General features: G+C 36.7%; 1 protein-coding gene across 1 annotated transcript in view; it reads left to right on the forward strand.

Annotated features, from left to right (window-relative positions):
* LOC132101275 (rho GTPase-activating protein 42-like) overlaps window positions 1–21,175 on the forward strand; it is a 111,127-nt gene that overhangs the window by 54,611 nt on the left and 35,341 nt on the right. Inside the window, exons 3-4 of the mRNA XM_059506096.1 lie at window positions 3,465–3,526; window positions 17,014–17,085. Coding sequence (XP_059362079.1) covers window positions 3,465–3,526; window positions 17,014–17,085 — 134 coding nt within the window. The remainder of the gene's footprint in view (window positions 1–3,464; window positions 3,527–17,013; window positions 17,086–21,175) is intronic.

Raw genomic sequence — 21,175 nt, forward strand, 5'->3', positions numbered from 1 at the left:
GCCTCATTGTTCATTCTTTAAGTAAACTTGTGTCCGTTTGTTGAATAAATAAACTGTTTTAGACTGCTGCTTGAGTTGAACATGACACGTCCAGAGTGTGTGTGATACCGGTGAGTTCTCCTAGACTCAGTGCTTTTCTTTTATTTTGATTATATAATCACTTGAGTGTTCAAGAATAGAAGCAGTTAAAGTGTGAGTATACATTGTGATGGTATAAATGTAGGGCCCTATGTTTTTCACAATGAGGAATACACGGACGGAATCGCGGAATCCATTCATAAAAACAGATTTCACAGTTTAACGTGTGTGAAGCTCGCGGTGATTTCAATGTCTGTTTTCTCACTAAATGAGGATGAAAACACATGAAGAACATCTCCAGAACTGTTCTGAGAGTCATCTGAGCATCTGACTGTTTGATTTGAGCAAAAACATTATATCACATGCACAAAATTGTAAAGAGATTCACGGCAACCTGTCAAAATAAAAGTCCGGTTTTGAAGTCTATTTTTCAGTAGAATGTACATAGCCTACTACTACTACTAAAATTATTTATTTATTTTTTAAGGAATATTCAAACAACATTTCAACATTCAACATTAATAGTAAATCCCCTTTGCCTTGGTTTGATAACAATAAAAATGTAAATACACAGAATTGTTGAGGGGGAAAAATCATAAGGCTTCTTTAAGAAAAAATAAATAAATTAAGTTCTTTTATGCATTCAAATAATTAGACATGCTTAAACAGAATTTGGTAACAATAAAAAAATATGGTGAGAAAAAATAAAAGATTTCATAGGGCCCTAATCAAGTAATTTTTGTTAAACTTTTATTAAATTGATGTGAAAATTTACAAGTTTCATGATTTTAATTAATTAGACTTGCTTTATGATTAATAAACTTTTATTTAACTAGTTAAACGAGTGGAGAAAAATTTAAATGGAAAAAAACAGTATCCAGAATATTAAGTAATGGAATTTGGAAATAAATGAAATGGAATTTAGGGAACTGATTTCATAGGGCCCTATTAAAGTGTGTTAATTTCAACATTTATTATTACTATTACTGTTTTTATTACTATTATTATTATTATTATTATTACTTTTATTATTACTACTACTACTACTACTATTAGTATGTTTCAGTAGTTTTTTTTTTTTTTTTTTTATGAGCACTATTTTAGTTTTTGTTCAGTATCCATTTTAAAAGCTATTGGTTAATTAACTGATATCGGCCAGTGTGGTCCATCCTAGCTATCGGTATCGGCTAAATCCAATATCGGTAGACCTCTAGTAAGTGCATTAACATGAACACACAAACAGAAAGAGTAGGGATGGGAAATTTATGAAATCATAATTGACCACTTTTGTAACCCAAATTTTTTTATTTTTTCAATAAAATTACATTAATAATTCCATCAATCAACCCATTAATAAATCAGTCATAATGGTTAATATTGCCATGTTTAAGGAACTTTTAATTGGCAATTAAGGTCCCAAAAAAGGTTTCACGATCATTCCCTGTTTTTAAAGTTGGTGTGTTTGATTCATTTCTGTGAATCAGATCACATTGTCTATTTCATTGACTACATTTGTTTACATTGTTGTGCTAAAGCATGTGTGGCTTTTTCTATGTATTAAAATCATATAATATGTTGGTAAATATTACTTTCATCTATTTTTACATGTTTTCATTTATTTATTTTTTTGTATATTACATTTAATAAATCCTCTTTAATTAATCATCAAAAGAAGTTATCATGATGTCTTGAAAAAATAATATTGTCCACCCCTAACAGTGAGTGTGTTGTGTGCATGTCTGGCATCAGTGGTGTTTTTGGAGTCTTCTGGGAGTCTTGCGTTCAGCTGTCCATAGCTGCTAAAACCCAAGAAGCGTAAATGGACACAAAGAGAGAGGACAAGCTGCAGGTATCTGGATCGATGGTTTAGAAATTGCGTTTATAGAGATGGCAAGCTGAACTTGACCAAGTGTCCAAGCTTAAGAGTAAAAAGATAAAGTCTTTTATATTGAAAAGTATCTGAATTTCTTAATGAAGCACTAAACGCAATGGTCTTGGTATTCAAACTCAAGAACACTTCATTCACTAATGTAATATTGTCATCATATGTTGAGAAACGGTCAAGGTATTGGCTGGTCAGCATGGTACACGTACATGACGACAACAAAAAACACCATAAAAGGAGTTCATAAGTTGAGCACTATATTCCAGAGTTTTATTTTTGTGTAAATTACAGCTTTAACATTCAGAGTTGAGGGAATGATAGATGGATAACTTCATTAAAGTCTATTTCCAAACATCCATTGGTTGAAATTTCTCACTTTTCTTGAATGTATTGTGAATTTTGTGTATGTGCAAAATTAGAATCAAGGTTACCTGTTCACATTCACATCTGATTACTGCTGTGTCTTTCCTCTTCCTTTTTTTTAAATTCCAAGTAGCTCGTATTACACTAATTGTTGGCCCAATTGTAGGTCTCTCTGGTGTAACCTTTGAGTTAAGTACTTAGCTCAAGGACTTAGCAGGGATTGTGGGAATTAAAGTAATTTCCAGGTCACAGGTTGCCCTATTTGGGATTGAACTGCCTTCAGTGCAGCGGTTGACCCTTGGGTCAGGGTTTCGTTTATGAGCCCCTACTGGTAGAAGCCTTAACTACACCATCTGACAGCAAAACACATCTTTCTCCACTGACAGCCAATTATTGATAGCCATATTCTGACACATTTAATGGTAAATATTTCATTGTTTTACCAGTTCCCTTTTTTGAGGCTCTTGAACTTAGGACTGCATTATATATCCTATATTGACATAAAATAATATCACAATGTGGGTTAGTGTGATTGTCAAATCCAATTTATTTAAATATGTTTTAGCAGTTTCACATGTAGTACATAATACAGTGCTTCAGGGTATCTAGGTTGTTATTTATTCATCCCCACATTGTGCATCCCTAACTTATTCTATGTTATGCATTGTCATTATATCATTATCCTGCTGCTCCAGACTGATTATTCACATGGTATTTTCAGCGGATTATCTTGAATGACAAGTAGAGTAAAAGTATGTAGCCTGAAATATACTGAATTTTCATTTTACATTAAACACCTGAAGCCTATCAGCAGCACCTAAAAGCCTTTAAGTGCTCTGTTTGTTGTGGATAAATGATTGTACATGGATTTTTCTTACCTTTTAGTTGACCAAAAGTGGAGGAAGGTCTTTTTTACTTGTTCCATAATGATTTAAATTCAAAGAATAAAGCCCATTGTTCATGCTGCATTCTTATTAAATGCTGAATCATTTATATAAGTAGCTGTGGCAACAAATCAATGCTAACAGTATTTACTTAACTGCAGTTCTATTGACCCTCGTGAATCAAGTTATTATTATAAGTCTGAACTTTAACCAGCAAATGCAAATGGATTAATAACTCAATTTTTCTTCTCCAGCTCAGTCCTTCAAAGAGTTTTCCCAGTTGCTGAGCACCATGGAAGAGGAGAGAAGGCGGCTGGTAAGTTTTTTTTTTTGTTTTGTTTTGTTCTGATACCATAGCAATACAACATTGTTTACCACGCCATCATTGCTTTCTTGGCTAGGTACGGTACCATTGAAATTCCAATGCCATTAAACCTATGACAAAGCACCAGGATTTGCATTGTTTTAGACATATACTATGGCAATACCATGATTTTTTTCTCTCTCTCTCTCTAGTAAACATACTTTATTCAGGAAATGTACTACCATGGTATTCTTGTAAGTACTTTGGATGGCCATGATACATGAATTTGGTAATCATGCAGTACCGTATTATCAGTAATGATAATAAATAAAAAATTAAATATGAAGAATTTGTACGTAAAAGCCACTTGATATTTTGTTAGAATTCAAAGCAAACTAAATTCCACAATTGTAACTTAAGTATTCAAATAGATTTTGAGGCCACTGCATATCAACATACCATACCATGAACATCTGATTATAAGGTACTGCACTATGGTAACACAGTGCTTTTTAGGGGACTATCCCTAACAAAAAAGCACTATTGTGGTGCCCTGCTAATATTGAGGTTTGAAGAAAGCATTGTGGTTGTTGTTTTCGTTTTCAAATTAGCAGCCCATAAAATCCTCAAGATTAGCTGAGCTGATAATGAGAAAGCAAGTAAACAAACAAAGCCTGTTTTTTCCCCTCTGATTGGTAAAACAGCAAGACGGAGCAAGAATGAATCTCTCAGATAAATAATGTTTAATCACCCTGTTGGGGTTTATTTTGTGGTAATGACCAGTTAACTGTGCGTTATCTTTCTTTGACAGCTACTTTACCAAATAAAAAATGCTATTTTAAGAAAAAACAGATCAGTACAGGAAATCAAACAGTCAGTTATACAGTTGGTCATTATACAAGAGGGATTAAACAGAATGAAGTGGCCCTAGAGCTGTGTAATTTTAATCAGCGTACTAAAGTAGACAAGAACACTTTGAAGATTACTTTTTTCACACGTTTTTTCACACTTTTTTCGTCACGTTTTTTTAAGAAAACACTATTTCAGTCTTTCAACTTCAGAATTTCACCTTTAGTTCAGTGTGCTACTTCCTATTTATTTGTAATTATTTGATAAATTTACTGTACTAGCAATTTCTGAGTGCAAATTGTTCTTGCAACAGTTTTTCAGTGTAGATCATGGCAAGGATCATGGTAAAACCAGCCACAAACCATAACGACGTGGCACGCTAGACTTGGTCATACATTGTGTCTGGCTTCTGCGGGAGTGTGTGTGTCTCAGAGCAGAAGAGACGGTACAGTAAACATGTTTGACGTATGTGGTCACTCGTCACGATTTTCAGTGACATCCGGCAGATATCATGTACAGTTCCAGTAATATGATGTACAGTTCTGGGAATATGAACCCTTACGCAGTAGATTGACACCAAAGGTTCAGTAGTTTGCATGAAGTCATCGGTGTGGGCAGCCCTCGGGCCTTATTTTCTTCTCTTTGCGTCATTATTGTCCTTCCTGTTAAATCAAATGTTAAAACAGCAAACGCTTCCAGCAATATGCAGCCACATTTAGACAAATGTCCTTAAAACCTGCCCACAAAGACGTGACAATAATCCAAAATGCTTAATAGCTCACTTAAATGGTGCTTTAATGATGTGTGTGATTATCACACAGTTACCAGCTGCTCATTTAAACCTTTAAACTACCTAACTAAATGGCAAGAATAATACATCAGGGATGCATGCAGTCTGTAGCAACATTTGGTTTCAGACAAATACAAAATCAGGCCATACGTTTTTAAATTAGTCGAACCTTTCATTATATATTTTCCTACCTGTGGCGCATCGCTAGCGATTCTGGAGCCATTGTACAGATTTGCTATGAAGAGTCTCAGTCGGGCAGATGTGGTCAGATTAGCAAATTTTTCTGGGCAAAAAGGTTCATCAATTCATGTGACCAAGTCAAGCAAAATCTGCATGGGTGAACCTCTGCCCTCATGTGAAATTCCTAGTGGATTTCGTTTGAAATGAGAAACAAATGTTGTTCCATCTCTCATTCTTCCTTTTCCAACCAAGACCATATAAGGTAGATAAGCGCACTCACAACTCAAGCATGTTCCAAAAAATATACAGCAAGATCATGATACCTCTTAAAGGGGTCATATGATGCTGTTAAAAATAACATTATTTGGTGTATTTGGTGTAATGAAATGGGTTTATGCATTTAAGGTTAAAAAACACATTCTTTTCCACATGCTGTACATAATTGTTTCTCTTCTATGCCCCGCCTTCTGAAGCTTTTACAAAGCTCATCGGTCTGAAAAGTTGTGTGTGCTCTTATTGGCCAGCTATCCAGTGCATTGTGATTGGCCAAATATCTCAAGCGTGTGACGGAAATGTTACACCCCTTAACATATTATGATGCCCTGTCCGGCCAGAGCGTCAAGACATAAACATAAAACCCATTATAAACGTGATATAAACATGATTTCTAGTTGTGTCCTCTTTTGGAAGGCCAAACAAAGTAGTTTCGCTTTCTCAACGAAACAGCGTCACACACCGAGGCCTTGAGTGAGCGAAGGCCGGAGGCCTAGAGAGAGCCGTGGCCTTGAGAGAGCTTGAATGAACAGAGGCAGGCAGGCTTGAGAACGGCGAGGCCGGCGGATTCTATGAAGGAGTGGCCGGCAGGCTTGCGGCAACCACATGTGACGACCCCGGGCTGGACTCCACTTTGTCCATGGTGAAAGCTGATCCGGCGATCAACAGTGCAAAGTTGATGTATTTCCTCAGCGACTAGCATGGATCAGCTCCAAGCATGATATATAAAGAATTTTACAAAGAATATCTCTTTGGATTTGAGACTTTAGTCTTTGCAACTTAACAGATCTTCTTTATTCATCAAGAGCTATTAACACTTCAAAAAGAAAGGAAAATTTGAAATCGCATCATATGAAAAAACTCATTACATTTATAAGATTTTAGTGGAATTTTGCAGCTAAAATGGTTCATTACTTGCTGTAAATAGTAGATCGATGTAGGAAGCACAGCTCAGACAGAAATTACTTTCAAACCAAGCAGCTTTCTGAGTGCAGCGTATCCACATAACCTGCTTGAAATCTTGAAACGTTGCGAAATCTGCATGAGGAAATCTTTTGTCCTCATGTGAAATTCCCAATCACATGAATTCCAATTGAAATGACTAGATTTTGCTAAAACTGAAACCTAAGTTGCAAGAGTAAGAGTTATCAGAATAAAACTAAGTTTGGAACAAAAAAAGCTGATTTTGTCTACTGGGAATTGATTGGATCATTGAATTGTGATTTGCTAATTGGAATGATTTTATGTGAAAAGTTTCTGGAGTTTTTAAAAAAATTTCAATCATATTGCCCAGCCCGGTGCACACATCACCAGAGAAGAGATGTTGTGAGGGGGAAGGAAAGGCAATCCCAGAATACATCAGGATGAAAAATGTCCTTAGAGATTATAATTGTACTTTCTTTCAGTGCCAATGTAAACTCTGATAATAGCGCAATCCAATTTAAAATGGACTATTTAGAGCTAACTAGAATATTGTGTTGTTAGCTTGGCAACATGCTAACATCAAGCTTTGATATCAGTTCTAATCTGATGTTAGATAACAGTTAGGATGTTGCCTTGGTAGACAGCATGGAAGCTCACTATGGTTTGTGCGTGTTTGTAAGTGATCCCAACTGGGAGCATTAATGTTTGGTTCCTGTGAAATGTTTGAAATCAGAAGATAAAGGAAGTTTGATAAAATGACTAATGGTTTGTTTTCGTGACCTATGTTGTTGTTTTTCCAGAAGTGCTTCTCTGTCTCGAAAGACGCCCCGAGGTTCATTCATATACTGCAACCCCTCCTCTGTGATCTCCATATATGTGAGAAAAAGCCAAGTCTGTTTCATTTCAGACAGTGAGTATTAGGGTGAATATCATAAAAAGGACCTTTAAAATATACATTTTATTACTTTACTCCTAAATGCATAACTTATGGATTTATGGCTGGAATAAACTCATTTGCGTGGTCCCATACATTCAGACACATTAGTTTTATTGAGAACAAAACGCTTTTGAGGATAGCAGCCTCAGTGGATTTGATTTCATTTTCCTCTCCTTCATCTTAAACGTCTAATCTCCTTTTAGCAGTCTTTGTGCATAGTTTGCTCCAAAGACACTCTTTGCAAAGAAGAAACTCAGAAGATTTAGTCTGGGAGGAAGGCCGAAGGACAGAAAATATTTCAAATGAGATATCTTTATTATCTTTATCCCAGACAGCAGTGAGGTAAAATGGAGATCAAATGGTGAGGTTTAAAGGTATAGTCACACAAAAGCATGTGAAATGATTTCGGACCCTGCAAAAACAAATATGCGCTGCAGGATATGTTTTGAAGTTTGTATACTTAATATTGAATACATATTTAGATTTCTTGTTTAAACATCTATTATAATCTTGTTTTGCACAAAAAAATAGCGAGTTGCTGCCTAGGTTGAGCATTGCAAATCTTTTTGAGGTTACATTTCAGTTAAGCTGCTAATGTTGAAGGCAGCTGTACGTAGGCGGTAGACAGCCAGGCTAGGTTTGAAATGGAGCCATTATCTTTGTTTACATTGTGCGGCTCACTGCTCCTGTCCATTCTTTGTTTTCACCGATTGACTTTGCCCACCGATTAATAAGACATCCCGTAATCCAGGGCCAGTCGTGGTTAATGAGAAACCACATGGAATGTAGCTAGAAGAAAATGAAACTTTCCACTTTATTCAGTTTATTCACATTCTTTTTTGTGTTGTCTGCAGCTCGGTGTTTCATCACCTTGGCCTGCAAGACGGCTTAAAGCTCAATTAAAGCTTAACCTGGAAGGAAAGGAGATTTCAAGTGCTCTCATTTCTCCATCTAGCAACACCTTTTGCCATAAATTTTTGAACAGAAGAATATGAGCAATGGAGGAAGGAGATTTTCCAAATATTTTCCATGGTAGAGTTGCTAGTGTGCTCTTGATCTCCTGAGCCCAATCAGTCATGGCGCTCCGCTCTCAGACTGAATCCTAGGCAGCCGTATACACATGAAAACGGCAGTTCTCATCAGTCGAGTGGTATTGATGCCAGGCCCTTGTGATGCTGTCAGTAATGCTGACCTACTGACATATGCCAATTAGAAATGAATTGTGATCTGTCCGTGTCTTCATTAGTATTTCTATCTTGTGGAAAACAAAATGCTTAATGCCATTTCAGATTTTAAGCTATCAGTCTTCAATTCAACAAATCATATCTTTATCAAATGTCTGCAACTCTGACATGCAAAAATACATAAAGACAGCTCTCTAAGCACACAATCATCACTGCCCAAAGTATAATCATTATTTACATTGAACTAGGGGCCAGAAAATGTGTAATGTCATTTCAAACTAAATCTCGCCAAATCATAGTTTGTTACAGTGGTTCAGAACAGCTCACCAGCTTTACCTTCTTTACCTCTCTTTTTCACCTCTGCACCATACATACAATAGGAAAGTGCATCTCCGTAATTGAGGCCAATGTGAAAGCTAGTGTTAGAGGCCTCTTTTAAAGAAAACAAGCAGTAAGAAAATTAATCGAGAGTTCAAGTGTTAGAGGGTCAAGTCAACAAGTATATAAAATAGAATCAGAATAGAGTGCTAGAGTTAGAGGGTCAAATGGAATGAAGTTTCAGTGGAACTAATGACCATAATTAGCTAACAATGCTTTTGGGAAATGCACTCTAGAACAGCATAGCAGCTGCAGTATCTAGCAAAATTTGATCAACCACCCAGGTGCCAGATACATAAACAGCTTAGACTAGTCTTAAAAATGTAGTCATCTTTTTTAATTATTCAATACTGGTTGTAACTTTTTAAATTCAGTTAGAAAAAGGTAGATTTGTCTCATGAATCTGAAAAGTAAAACTGATTACCTCCTGACTAACAGCTAGTAGGACAAACTAGTTTTTAAGACACAGTCTCAACATAATGGCTATGTTTATGCAACTGGCCCCTGAAACCCTTAGAAACCACGTGCCAGTGCCATATCAACCACCTACAAACATTTTAATAACCACCTAGACCAAACTAGCAATGTCTTAACAACCACCCAAGAGTGTGTTTCCCAAAAGCAGCTATGGCCGCAAGTTCCTTAATCACCAATAGAGTTCAATAGAACTTGCAACCATATCTAATGATGCTTTTAGGGAACTTCCTTGAAACCACCTTACAACATCTTTGCAGCCAACCAGAACATTCTTTAGCACAATAATCTACGGTGAGCTCTGGAGCTCCACCTTCTTTGACGTGTACGTCTTTTGAGGTTAATTTCATCATTCAGTCCATCGAGGTCAGACACGAGTAAAAAACAAAAGTACACTGGAGTGCTGAAACTAACAAAAAGGAACTTTGCAATGACTATATCATGGGTCTTTAGTAACCATCCAGAACACCCTCGAAACTGTCCAGCTAGAAAACCCAATCATACAAAAAAGCATGCATGCACTCACATCCCACCAAAACATCATAGCAACCCCATGTCAACACGCTTAACCGTTTAGAACAATTTGGCAATTGCATAGTAACACCCTGGCAACCACTAGCACTGTTGTACTGAGTAACACCACTCCCAAATTATTTTACAACATGATATGAATAAAATCTAGAATGAACGGCTGGTTGAGGGAATTCACAAATAAACTCAAAGCAAACCCAACATTCCAGATCACATTTCCTTGGCGGAGTTGCAAGCGTGTGCTTTAACAGACGAGAAATTGAAACAAAATCCTCAGCCCCCCCCAACCCCCCACGTCCCCTAGTCACATCTGGAGTCAATCAACAACCCAAAATAGAAAAGACACCGAACGATAAGAAGCAGCTTTCGCTCAATGCCTCACTGATACATGTGCATCAAATTAGTGTCACTTCCTGTTTTAGTGTTTTATTAACAGAAATATATATATTTGGTGCTAGTACTAATTCAAGGGCGTTTTTTTGGAACGGTGAAGTTGCGTTATTGGTGCTAAACCAGCATGAAGGTTTTATTGCCGTCATGATGGTTTGCTTGGCTCAAAGCCACAGAAAAAATCGGTATCCATGTGTGTGTGTGTGTGTGTGTGTGTGTTTGTGTGTGTGTGTGCGTCAGCCACCCAAGTGTGTTATTGTGGAGCACAGACTTATCAAATTCCACCGTTTTAAAGAGAAGTCTGGTTTAATTCCCCCCGGTGTGAGACAGCAAGCCTTCTCAGCAGAAAGAGAGATGGAAAGCCTGTGTGTGTGAAAGAGAGAGAAAGCGTTTTGTGCTCTGCATGGTTGCAGATTGTTCAAGGCCGCTGAGTTCTGATGGCATTCAGAGGCCAGGGGCCTGATGTTGTGGTGCTATTTTAAAGGTGATCATATCCTTTAGGGAAATCCTCTTGATGCCGTTCCAGAACAAATCTGTCCTCGGAGCCGATAATGTTGTGAAAGCAGTGAAATTCGGTTCCCTTTTTGTGTCAGTCTAGCCAGGTGTGGTTATCTTCAGCCTGCACCCTGTTTAGTAATTTCCTCACTTGCTTGACACTGTTCCTCTTAGCTTGTTTTGTGTTTTAGACAGCTCAAAGCACGCTTTTACATCCCGTCTTACATTAAGGCTATTAGGAAGACAAGCCCTCAGTTGTGTTCATTCATGTAATCTTGAGTTTATGCTTACATTCTGCCCTAAACCACTCACAGCTTATTACACTCTCATATTAAGCTTCAATTTGACGCGATTTGCATTCAAAGGCACTCTTTTCATGAGCTTAGGTTTGACGTGCAACTATATGGAAGTTCATCTGAGTTCCAGTGAGTGCAGCCAAGTGCTAAAGCGGTGCTGGAGTAAATCTGATGAAAAGGTGCCATATTTCAATTCATGATCTAAAGAAAATAAAGAGTATTTTTAGTAGCATCTATCTATCTATCTATTTATCTATCTATCTATCTATCTATTAGGATCTTATTTTCATCAAGTGCATAAAGTGAATCTCAACTTTTGAATCTGCATGTTTTTAAAGAAGTATGCAGACAGAGGCTGCTTTTATTTTATAAATACAGTAAGCAATATTGTGAAATATTATGGCAATTGAAAATTATTTTTCTTTTTTTAATATCTAAAATATATTTTTAAAATGTAATATATTTCTGATATTGTAAAGCTGGATTTTCACCATCATTATTCCAGTCTTCAATGTCACATGATCCTTCAGAAATCATTCTTATTTGCTGATTTGTCACTCAAGAAACAGTTCTTATTATTATCGATGTGGAAAACCGTTTTTTTTTTTGCTGCTAATGTTTGTAATATTATTGTGCTTCTATAAAACTGTAATATTCAAAATATATGTTTTAGGAAATTAATACTTTTATTCAGCAAGGATGCATTAAATTGATTAATTGTGACAATTGTATATATATATATATATATATATATATATATATAAGATTCATATTTTAAATAAATGCTGTTCTTTTGGACTTTCTAATCATCAAATAAAAATAGTTTGGTTAAAATATTTAAAAATAGAAATCAGTTACTTAAAATTCTAATAATAGTTCAGAGTCTTACTGTTTTTACTGTATTTTTGATTAAATAAATGCAACTTTGGTTAGCATAAGAAATGAAGAAAAAATCTGAAAGATTCTAAAATTTTAAACAATAGTGCATGTGTTTGTAGATAGATAGATAGATAGATAGATAGATAGATAGATAGATAGATAGATAGATAGATAGATAGATAGATAGATAGATAGATTAAAATATTATTCACTACACGAAAAGCAGAGAGAGATATTTACTGAGTATATGTTAAGTATCTAGCTCTTGCTTATTTGTGATTGAAAAATTGTCTCTCCTAATTTATAGTTAAATCATAGTTATTGAACTTATATTTTTAGAGCAGTAATGCAAATTTGGGATGGAAAATATGCTTAATTGTCATGGGGGAGGGGATTAGATCAACCACCAAAATTCCAGTTAAGTACTTATTCGAATTTCATGCAAACCATGACCTGGTTTAGGCTGGATTCAGTGAGTTGTCCAGTCTCCTAGTGCTCTTGTTTGTCCTCACTGTGATTGCATTGTGAAGACAGAGAGGGTAGAGAGAGAGAAAAGCAGTGATTGTTTCCAAGGTTTACAGAGTTTGTTAATGGGACTCAAGAGGGCATTTATGCTGAGACACATGGACTGTACTCTACTGTGACTCCAGGACTCGAGACGATATCACTGCCCCACCACTAGAACCAGACAGCAGTGAGGTTTATTTGAGTTTACTGTAACTAAGACAAATGTGTCTGCAGAAGAAAAGACACCACATGTCTCTCACAGCTAAATAAACGGTGAGAACACAGCTTTATGGGTGAAGTCTTTACACTTTTTTTTGCATATTAGAATGATTTCTAAAGGATTATGTGACACTGAAGACTGGAGTAATGCTGAAAATTCAGGATTTGTATTTTAAAACCTATTGGACTAGAAAACAGCTTTTAAAATTGTTTTTACTGTATTTTTGGTTAAATTAATGCAATCTTGGCGAGCACAAGAATCTTATTAGAACATGAAAAAAAATCATAATTATTCCAAACTTTTTTAGTTAACCAGTTTTACCTAACACAGTCTGCCATACTTCCTAGGATAAGTAAAAGCTCCATCAGGAATTGAGTGCAATGTTGAAAAGTGCTTTATCCCCCTTTGACCAGAGTGAAGCGAACAGCCACAGTTCTCTATTTTAACATCTGCCTGTTTTGGGCAAAACAGGACATTCTTCGCCTTACATCGCTACCAATGAGAAGTTTGAGTGCATCTTGCATTACCTTAAATGAGCGTGTAACCAGCGTGTGAAAGATGTGAGGGTTTGTTCAAGGAAGCCGGAAGGCTGTATCAGCACGGGTTGGTGAGATTTGTGTCTCGCTGAGAGCGCGCATAGCATAAGCACAACTCAACTGATCTCTTAATTGAGAAAATGTTGTCATGGAAAATCAATACAAGTTCATCATAGAAATTAGATGTACCTTGCTGGTGAAATGCCTTATGGGTAACAATGTAGAACCGCAATGGATCTATCCTTCTCTTTTTAGGTTTAACGGTGGCATGTGTGCCATGAAATCTGTTGAACGATTGTCATCATGAATTCAGCAGACATTCGGTTTTCAGCTCAAAGCACATTTTTGCAGTCTACCTCACTGACGCCAATTAGAGTCGCATATAGATCACTGCCGACTATTCTCAGATGCCCGCGATGCTTTTGTTCCTCGCAGGCATTTGCTTTGATCTCTTATGAAAAGTTTTTATGAGCAACTTGAAAGAGTTGATGAGTCTGTTATCATATGATTAAGTAAAAGTTGTGTTTGCTAACAACTTCATATATTTTTCAGCGTTTTCTTTTTTTTTTTTTATAAGTGTTTCATAAAAATGTATAATTGTAGATGTCTCTGAACTCTCATATGTAGTGGTATATGTAGTTTTTGTGTGTGTGTGTGTGTGTTAATTATTGAATATTTCATTTTTGGTTATTTTCAGAATAGTTTTTATATGTATTTCAGTTTATATGCAAGAAAAAAGTAGGAACTGAGTTAGTTCTTTTTCCACACACATTTGCATGTATATCTAAAATTATATATATTTTTTATTTTCTTTTTTTTTGAACATACGTTTATTTTAACCATACTACTCACAATAATATGACATAAAGCCATATAGTATCTATATTTATTCACAGACACACTGGTTTCCTTTAGATTATTATTATTTTTTTGTGTGTGCGTGTGTGTGTGTGCGTGTGTGTGCTTTTCACATCATCCTACATTCTAATCTTTTAGCATTGTATTTAGGCCTCGGGCATGACGTCTCTTGGGGCGTTAAACAGTTCCAAGGAGCAAAATGTAAAATCAATTCACTTTTGCTTTTTGCATGTATGTTTTCCACAAACTTGCCGCATGATAAAGCAATTGGTTTTCGGGTTTTACGCCTTTTTTGATGTCCCTGGTGTGTCTCCGGTGACATGTGATCCCTACAGGTGAGACTTCAAAGGATGGCCATTCCAGATAAGGATGATTACGGCAGCTCATCCCGAAAATTAATTCCAAAGGTCAAGTGTCCTGAGAACTGCCTCCACAACTACAGAGGCAAAAAATGCAATGAAAACCTTCACTGTTGATATCAAGTCATTCAGATTCAGATTAGTCACAGTGTCTGAGCACTGCAGCGCAGGATGTTTTGCTCTACAGCCAGGGAAGTTAAAATGGTATGAAATCAGCCGTGAGGACTTTCCACTCCAAACGGCTAATGAAGTGCAGCCAAGGTGTCAATTCAACTCAAGCATTAAAATCATATAGATCGGATCCCTTTCAGCTCTAAGGGAAGATACACATGTACATGGTCCTGTTTGTGCCTTACGGATTGTTCAGAGTTTCGAATACACATGCTTTATTCATTGGTCATAAAATAATAATCAAGGAATGAGCTGGAAATTGGAGTATTTATTGAGTTACTTTCCAGTTAGCCGCATTTAGCATTTATCGTCTCCACTAGCCGTAGGGATGATGCTCGCATCGCAGTTCTTCTCTCGTGTCGGAATATTAATCTAACCAGTAATTCCTTTGATAAAGTTACGCTTTCAAAATTCTCCATTCAAGGCTCAGGGGGGCCGTTTTTGAATACCAATGAAGCAGTGCTTCCGAAATTGAAACAAAACAAAGGACTGAAATGAGAAACTGATAGAAGCCGTGCAGGGTTTGCGGCTAATCACAGAGCGTTCGGATGTAGATGAGGTTTGTGTGCCTTTGTCAGGCAAAGGTGAGGGTGACCATGTGTTTCAGGGGGTTTTAGAGACAATGAAAACAATTCTTTTTGATTTATGGGTTGAGAGAGACGCTCTCCAGAGAGGGTGGAGGAGAAAGGTCTCTCTAAAATTAGACTAGGTATTATGTGCTGTGTTATAGCTTTATCACACACCCTCACGGCTCGGAATAACTCTGTTAATCAAAGCGAGGCGTCATGTCACACCGCCACCTCAGGTCTGCTCCACATACGCAGATGTGCATCCTGACCTGGAATGTTGGCATGTTTTGTGCAAGGAGGTTTAAAATACTTGAAGAGAGATATATCTGTTAGCATTCCGGTTCATCTCAATGGCAGTTGTAGTGTTCTGCAGAAATGTACTTGAAGGAAAATTGTGTGAGTGGTATTTAAGTAGCATTAAAAAGACATATCATATATCATATCCCTGGTTTGAAACCTTGGGGTTCACATTGACAACAGACTGGACAAACCACACTGAAACACTTCATCTATTTAAAAAAGGGCCAGAGCAATGAAATCTCAGGTTTTTCTGAGGTGTGTGTAGCTGCACGTGTTCTTTCAGTCGGCTGATGTAACTGGCTTGTTCTACGCTGTAGTGAGCTGGGGCTCTGGGAGTAATGCTGGAGATGAACAAGCTCATCAAGAAAGCAGACTTTTTCACTGGAGAGGAACAGAAGCATCTGGAGGTTATAGAGGAGAGGAGAATGATGTCCAGGCTGCTGGACAGCATCATGGACAGCACTCTCCACCCCTGACAGGCCTGTAGGAATGAACAGCATGCTCAGAAGTAGCCTGATTCAGCTGTGCAACAAAAAGCACTACAGGAAACCAATCATAGACATAATTCATCAACCATGTGCAGAGGCACCGTTAGCCTTTAAAGAATTAGGATCCTCCTCTCAGTTGTTCTTGGGCACCTCATGAAACATCTTAAAATGCATGCATGCTTAAAATGCTTCTGGCTTTCAGAAATATTCTGCTTATGACACATGCACAATAGATGCCTTTTGTGATAACTGTGCAAACTGTGTCAGGAAATGTTTATTCTTCTATAAAGGTTACCTTAAGCATTATCTGTATCTATTATACAGCTGCCTAGCAAACACCTAGAACACCCTAGGATCTCCTGCTATCTTTGTCAGTGTGCTGCGAGGAGCTTTCAGAGCGCATGATATAGAGATCTAGAGACATTTTTCATATTTTAAATGCATGCCTACTTTATCTGTGGATGTAAAACTTTGCTTGATGAGGGCCATATTTCTCTCGTCTCTGACAATGTTGGGGTGTTTCATGGTCTGTTTACAACAAAAAGCCATTTGCGCAGATTCACATTGTTCATATTATTGCTAATTTTCCTCATTTTAATAGCCGTGGAGTGTACAGCACTGCAGCAGTGTGCTCTGGAGTTTTCATTAAATTAATACTGATGAATGAAGTTTTACCACACTAATCATTACTGCTCTCCCGAAGTGTTGGTGTGAATGTTCTCACAAGCAGAAATGTAAACTCGCACCACAAATTTGCTCATAATAGTGAGCTTGTTAAAACTCTCAGCTTTTGGCGTTAATGTTTCATGTGCCTTCTAACTTTAAGTCAAGCTGTGAACGTCACAGAAGTTAATATAGGTTAATGGCGACTGTTTTCTCATGAAATACCTTCTGTGCTTGACTGTTTGCAGATACAGAATGCTGATGATGTTCTGATCACACCTTTGGAGAGATTCCGGAAAGAGCAGATCGGAGCAGCCAAGGTAAGTCATCCTATATCACTTTAGACAATAACCAAAAATACACTGGTATTTGGTCTAGGTACCAACGAGGCTAAAATATGCCACTGACTTATTTATGCTTGTGTGTGTGTGTGTGTGTGTGTGTGTGTGTGTGTGTGTGTGTGTGTGTGTGTGTGTGTGTGTGTGTGTGTGTGTGTGTGTGTGTTGGAAATGTGTTTGCGTTTATACAGGACAAATCTTGTGTTCACTGTTAGCATGATTTGATGCATATATTAAATACCTAAAGATAGTAATGTTTTATGAATGTTGTTAGCTATTCATACAACCAAAAAAGGAATTGTACTGTGTAATTATGTGAAGTAACAATTATTAATTTCTTTTTTATATTGAGAGATATGGAATACCATCATTATATCATGGTACGCTCACTGTACTTCACAAAAGTGGTATGAAATTGAGACTATTGTGTAGGCCATCAGGTCACTTCCAATTTTTGCATCTGGCAAAATAACTGTCTGTAGCATTGTTTGTTGAAGGAACAAATATGTGAACTTAGCATGTTTCCTAAATATCTGCAAATATGCTATGGTATTTTTATGCTTTAGTTCAGTCAAAATCATTTTAATACAATGCCTTTAAAATAGTGATTAAGCAAGATATGTTGTGTTTAATGCATGAATAAACCATCATCTTAAAATAACATTTTTATTGTACTGTATGTTTTAATGCAGGTACTGTGTGGTACTGCAAATCACTATGGTGGTACCACAGTAAAATAATGAAATCACATTAAAAAAAAAAATACTTTGATATGCGTCTAGACACAAAGATACTTTAAAGATACTACGCAGCACGGCAAACATGGTAACTGACTTGCAGTTTTTAGTTAGCGGTATGAAGGAAACTCTCGTAATGGCTAACCTTTGATAAAATATTATTATCTTCAGACATTTAATAATAATAAATTCAAACCATGCTAACAGCAAACACCTCATAAGGATTATTTTAAATCATAAGCAACGTAGTGGCAGCATAGTCCAAACAAAACTCGTCCACAGTTTAAACACAAACAGGTTTCCTAACACACACACACACACTTGGCTGCATCGCTGTAAGATAAACCCATTGTACATTCAAATAAGCAACATCAGAATGTCCAGCAGTTTGAGCCCCTTGGGGACTGAAAGATCACACACACATATTCAATCACACATATGTACAACTATACTCGTTCCCGAAATATATATATACCTATACACTCGAACACACATGCTGAGTGTCTTCCTTAGGGCCAGTGTTAGGTTCAGCCATCTGTACATAACCCAAGCCCTCTGATTTATATTCCTACCTCAAAGCCACTTTTGATTTATTTTGCATGAAAAGGGTTTGTGCGTGTGGCTTGTGCTTTGTGTGAGGTTCACTTGCAGGACCAGAGGATCAGTATTCTCTCTGCTTTTGAGCGAATGGGTCGACACAATGCAAGCAGAGGCGGATTCTCGTAAATTGAGATCAACCACTGTGGTGTTGTGAAGCTCTCTCTTACTTTTCAGTACAAAACATTTAAATAAAAGCTTGTATTTAAAGGTTTACCCCAAAATAACAATTCTGTCACTTTTTCCTCCCCACATTATTTATTTCCTTCTGTGGGAAACAAAATGAAACATTTAGTTGAATATTGATTCTCTTCCAGAAAATAGGCTTCATTTGTGTAGTAAGTAGAATGTTTAAATCCTATATAAATTCTTAAATTGTCGTTTGTTCATAATTACGGAAGGAATGATTTAAAAAAAAAAAACTTTGATTCTACAGTAGTGCAAATGAGATTTGAGAGCTAATGAGAAAATCCCCTCTCTCACACACACACACAAAAGCTGTTTTCAGAATATATACGTATGTGCATGATTTTATATATGCCTTTTTATTGTACTGTTGTATATCTCACTCTGTTTTTTTTTTTTAAACTAAACAACATTCACCTCAACCTCTCTCTGCAGAAAGTGCACTTATCACAGTCATCACCCAAGTCTCTTCTTTCACTTTTTATCTCCTTTTCAACCACTTGCTTTTAACAGCTTATACCTTCCTCCTCTACTATAAACACACTAGCTGTGGAGTCAGGAGCCTTACTAAAGGATTATGGGAATGTGGAGGATCGGCCGGCTGCCAGACCTCCGTCTTGCTCAAATTTAGTGTTCAGGGGGTGGTTGGGAGGTATAGACGCCCTTATTAGGGAATTACAGCCTTGCTGCAGCTCCAGCTGGTTAACAGGAGTGAGGTCAGTGGCCAATAAAAGGGGCCGCTCAAGCCCAAAGCCCGAACAATTTATTTCCTGTTGGCCGAACACCTTGGCCATCACAGGCGCAAGGTTTTTACTATGGGAGAGCAATTACATATGGGTCATCAGAGCTCAGAAATCACAAGCTGGGCAACTTTAAAGGAACATGAGGACAAGTTTTGTAGAACTGTACTGTTCGCTCTTCTCCATATTCAGTAACAATGAATTTATTTATTTTTTAACAAATACACGACTTATTGGTATTTAGTTTTGTTTTTCACATTTGTCTTATTCACTTTTCCCTTCCTCTGCAAATGTCACTGGCACAAATCTACCCCTGAACAGAGTTAATGGTCTCAGCTAATGGTTTTAAGACTGCCGTGTGTAATTCCCTGTGAGCCACATCTCATAAAACCGGCCCCAACAGGTCATCAAATCAGTATATCAACTCAAAAAGCTATAAATAAAGCTACACCCTCAAACTGGACCACAAACTTAACATATGCTGATACATTTATTGCCAACAGTATTATCTACTTCACTGAACTAAAAACTACAGTAAGCATTTTTTTTTTACTTTTTTTATTTACCTTTATCATGAAAATGGGTTTGCACAGTTTATTGATAATAAAAAATGCAACTAATGTGTTATGTGGCATTTTCTAGACATTACATTATTACAAAAATGCTTTTACTTCATTGTATACTTTTTGTGTGTGATTTTCTTTTTGTCTGTGCCTAATTTTTCATGTGTTTACTTTCTTTATTTAGCAAATATTTAGTTGTGATTACTAAACAAAATTATGAAAATGAATTAAAATATTTATTTGTTTCGCCTTTTATGCACATTGTCAAAGTAGCTTTACAGAAATTCATGTTGATGTTTAGAATATTTTAACATATTCATTACCTGTAGTCACATTTAGCAGCTTAGAGCTAAGTGCAACTAGACTGTTCTGTCTATATATTTATGACCTTTCAAAGTTGTGTTCACATATTATTTGGCAACCCTGTTACCATATACGTTTGTGTGGTACATTTAAATCCTCTAATAAACAGCTTTACTTTTATGACCTCAAGCACAAAACAATTAAAGTCAAATACTGTACATAAAACATGAAACGTTCAACCCTGTTACCTTTCTTTAACCCTCAAAACATCACATTTAAATTCTCATCCTAAAAGCACCTTTTACTTTCATGACCTCGCCCACAAAGCAAAGTCAAATATGTAACCCTATGACTGTCAACCCTGTTACCTTACTTTAAACATCAAAACGCCACATTTAAATTCTCAATTTAAATGCACCTTTTAGTTTCATGAACTCACACACAAAACAAAAAGTTAAATACATAAAACCTAAAACTGTCAACCCTGTTACCTTACTTCAACCCTCAAAGCATCACATTTAAATTCTCATTCTAAAAGCACCTTTAAGTTTCAAGACCTCAAGCACCAAACTTGTAAAGTCAAATAGATAAAACATAAAACTGTCAACCCTGTTAACTTCCTAAATGAATAATTATACCTCAAGTATTAAAATTGATTAATTTAGCTTGATATGGTAAAAATTCCATTTTTGTATTTGATAGAATTGAATATATCACACAAAATGTACTTTTAAAATTCCCTCACAAACTAAAAAGCACTCTCTTGCACAGCAAAAGTTAGATAATCAAGGCCTACAGAGAAATATGGAGTAATGATGGATGTGGGCCTGTGGTTTTCTGTCACAGTGACGGCTGGAGATACGAGGCACGTGTGAAGCCACCTCTGGACTTACAGTGGCTGGAGCAGGTGGCAGAAGGCAGGGGGTGAATGAACATCTGCCCCGAC

This window comes from Carassius carassius, chromosome 23, assembly GCF_963082965.1.
Source record: "Carassius carassius chromosome 23, fCarCar2.1, whole genome shotgun sequence".
Classification (NCBI taxonomy): domain Eukaryota; kingdom Metazoa; phylum Chordata; class Actinopteri; order Cypriniformes; family Cyprinidae; genus Carassius; species Carassius carassius.